The sequence below is a fragment of the Pygoscelis adeliae genome, unplaced genomic scaffold (assembly GCF_000699105.1).
Source record: "Pygoscelis adeliae isolate BGI_AS28 unplaced genomic scaffold, ASM69910v1 Scaffold106, whole genome shotgun sequence".
NCBI lineage: Eukaryota > Metazoa > Chordata > Aves > Sphenisciformes > Spheniscidae > Pygoscelis > Pygoscelis adeliae.
The window spans coordinates 2,193,657-2,196,707 of record NW_008824939.1 but is presented as its reverse complement, the minus strand read 5'-3'; the positions used below and the strand labels follow the sequence as shown (position 1 = coordinate 2,196,707).

At 39.3% G+C, this 3,051-nt stretch overlaps 1 protein-coding gene across 1 annotated transcript in view; it reads left to right on the top strand.

The window, feature by feature from the left end:
• Positions 1 to 3,051, top strand: part of COBLL1 (cordon-bleu WH2 repeat protein-like 1) — a 52,125-nt gene that overhangs the window by 37,680 nt on the left and 11,394 nt on the right. Inside the window, exon 9 of the mRNA XM_009325392.1 lies at positions 2,221 to 2,479. Within this exon, the coding sequence (XP_009323667.1) occupies positions 2,221 to 2,479 (259 nt within the window). The remainder of the gene's footprint in view (positions 1 to 2,220; positions 2,480 to 3,051) is intronic.

The window sequence follows — 3,051 nt, the reverse complement described above, 5'->3', positions numbered from 1 at the left end:
GTCTCCTACCAACCCACGCTAAGTTTCCATCCCATCAGTATAGATACAACTCAGCCTTTGTTATACTTCTCTCCAGAGGAAAAGCAACAGAGATGACAGCAGTGGCTGGGCCTGAAGCCATAGCAACTCCAGAATGCTTCCATTTGTCTTGTCAGAAGTCCTGGCTGTGCTTTGTTGTATAATTCAGGTTTCCACAGAGTATTTAGACTGAAGGTCTTAGCCTTTGTTCCTGTGGCTGTTGATGGCTCAGGCCCATGGCATAATAGTTCTCATCGGTGAAGGAGACAGTGTTCTTGAGAGCTGGTTATGGACTGTGGAATAGTCTCAGCAGGTTTGATGTTTGCCCACGTTCTGTTATGCTTTGTTTGTGCCTTGTGACATATAGTTATCTTTGCATGCATAAAATGGTACTGCTATCACTAAAATCATCTCCCAAAGTACTAGGCTGCTGGCATGACTTTTCTCTAGATGGAGATGAAAGGGTTTGGGGGGGAGGGGGGGAAAGGAAGAGAAGTCCCTTACTAATAGTAAATTCTTAAGGAGTCCCTTTAATACCAGGGTGGCATATTGGTATGTACCTATGCTTAAACCACATGGAAGGAGCCCATCTGCACCACTTTGCAGTCTTGCCCCTATTTCCCTGTGGATCTACACCTCTGCATTCAGCGCTATGACACGTTGATCACATTGCTTAACGTGTAACTACAAAGCATTATTACAAGAGTGCAATATAAAAAACTAGAATTAAATAGTAAAATGTTTGGCTTCTGTAGTTGCGCTGTAACTGTGAATGAGTAACTTTGGTATTACTGAACCCTTAACTAATGACCCTATTGGAAAGATGGAAGTTTCTGTTCTGTACTGAGATTTTCTCCAATATATACAGTCCTCCGTTATGTTTCTGTAACAGTGTACTTCTAGAGAAGTACTGGAAGCATCGTAGGATACCAGGCTGTACAAAAAAACCAGTCAATCTAAGATTTTTCATACTCTGGGATCTGCTACTTTCCAGCATTGCTTGCTTAAAGCCAGTATTTTGTTTTCATTGTTAGCCTTGGTTTACACTTGGAAATTTACTGATACAGCTTAGAAAAGTCTGAAACCTAATTGCCCAAATGCAAGGCCTGTACCTAACAGGTATTGGTGCATGCAGACTGACAGGAATACCCTGGTCAGGTCAGGCAGAGCGCACTGCTTGTATGGCTCAGTTGTTGCCAGTAGCCTTCCATGGCACCATATTGCACTATATAGATGGAATTACTATTTTCTTTGTGTTATAGAATGCAAGTTGCAAAGCCAAGAGATTAATTGTGTGGTCTACTTACTAATACTTGAAAAATGTGAATCATCATCTTGTTGCAGGGAGATGCCTGGCAGTGAAGTGAAGCCAGAGATTGTTAGTCCCTCCAGAAATCAAAATAGGCAGATTTATTAGCTTAACTTTATGTACACTGATTTATGTGTGTTCTAATCCAGTAACTAAACCTTTTAATTTAACTACGCTGTAGCTGAAAACTTAGAAAAGTGTTAATCCATAAAAAATAATTATGTACTTTAATTTTGTGCACTTCTACTGTAACAGAGGACACTGCACAAGACACTTCTAACTACGTTTTAGTATACTTAAGGTAATTATGGGAAATTTTTGATAGTGGTGAGCAAACTTGTTCAAACCATGGGCAAAACTGAGATTTGGTTTGCTCTTTCGTTCTCTAACGTAACTACTCTGTTATAAAGGAAGTGTGTATTTTAAACCTCACTGGAGAGCTAATAGACGTATTAAGAAATCTGGGTAAAATAAACTGTCTACCTCCATGAAATTTGGGATTATGATATTGTTAAATACATTTTGATCTATCCTAATCCAGTACCTGTGTTAAACAAGGAAAATGTTATATAGTAGTTACAGATGCAGAAACAGACAGACAGTAGCATGGCGATGAGCATATTCTCACATGTAAAAAGACAGAATTGGAAAGAACCAGAAAATACTGTGAAGTTAAAACTCTGAATGAGTTGTGGGGGTTTTTTTTGTTGTTTTTTTTTTTTTTTTTGACCTGAATTATGAAGAGAAGTCTCAGTTTTCCTTCTTCAAACTACTTAGGCTGACTTCCCTAGTCCTTTTGTATCTACACCCTGCATTGAGAGTTGTGGGTTGTTTCGGGTTTCTTTTTTGTTGGGGTGGTTTTTTTTTCCTTCTTTTTCTTTCTGTGAGTGTAGGTGTAAGGAGCTCAGAATACAACCTGGAGGAAATTGATGAAAGGGAAGAGATGAGTGTGCAACAGAGAGAGGACAGTGAAAGTACAAATACCTCTCTCGGGATAGGAGAGATTACTGCAGCCTTCAGCTCTGCTGAGGTACCACTGGAAACTGAAAAAAATGATCCTGCTTCATCAGCTCCAGTTCCTGGCAGTGTTTCTGTAGACAACTCACAAAGCTTCAAGGAAGAAAAACAAGAAAATATGAGCACAGATGGCAAGTAAGTACGTTTTGTGACAAAGAAAGGAGCATTGGGGAGGGAATGGGGGAGGCAAATAAAACGTAGAGTGCTATTTCATTGTGGAGCACAGAATAGAGACTTGTGAGAGAGGAATGAGCTTAATATGCTTAGCTTTCATTGTAGCACTCTTCTGTGCACAGTAATTCATGAAGCTTTTCAACAAAAATGACAAAGAAGTGTTCTGCAGGCTATTCTGTTTAAGCCTCCCTTTCCTTACTACTCAAACAGTCAGACCCCAGAAAAGCTGAACCTGGCTCGAAAATACCCAGCATATTTACTAGAGCAGCATGCTGTGAAAAAATTTGGATTGATTAGTTAAATGAGAATTTACAAATTCATTCTTACAGTTGGGGAAAAACAGGTAGACCGGCCATTTCTGTTCTTCTGGGCACAGTTATCCATTGCTTGCATATTTGTTTTGCTTTTAATTGTTCCTTTGTCTTTTCCTTATATGTTACCCATATAAGCCATGTCGTCTTGACCTGTCTTGACCTGTCTGCTCTCAGGAAAACAAGTTAATTCTGCCTTTTTAAAGAATAAACACATTAGTT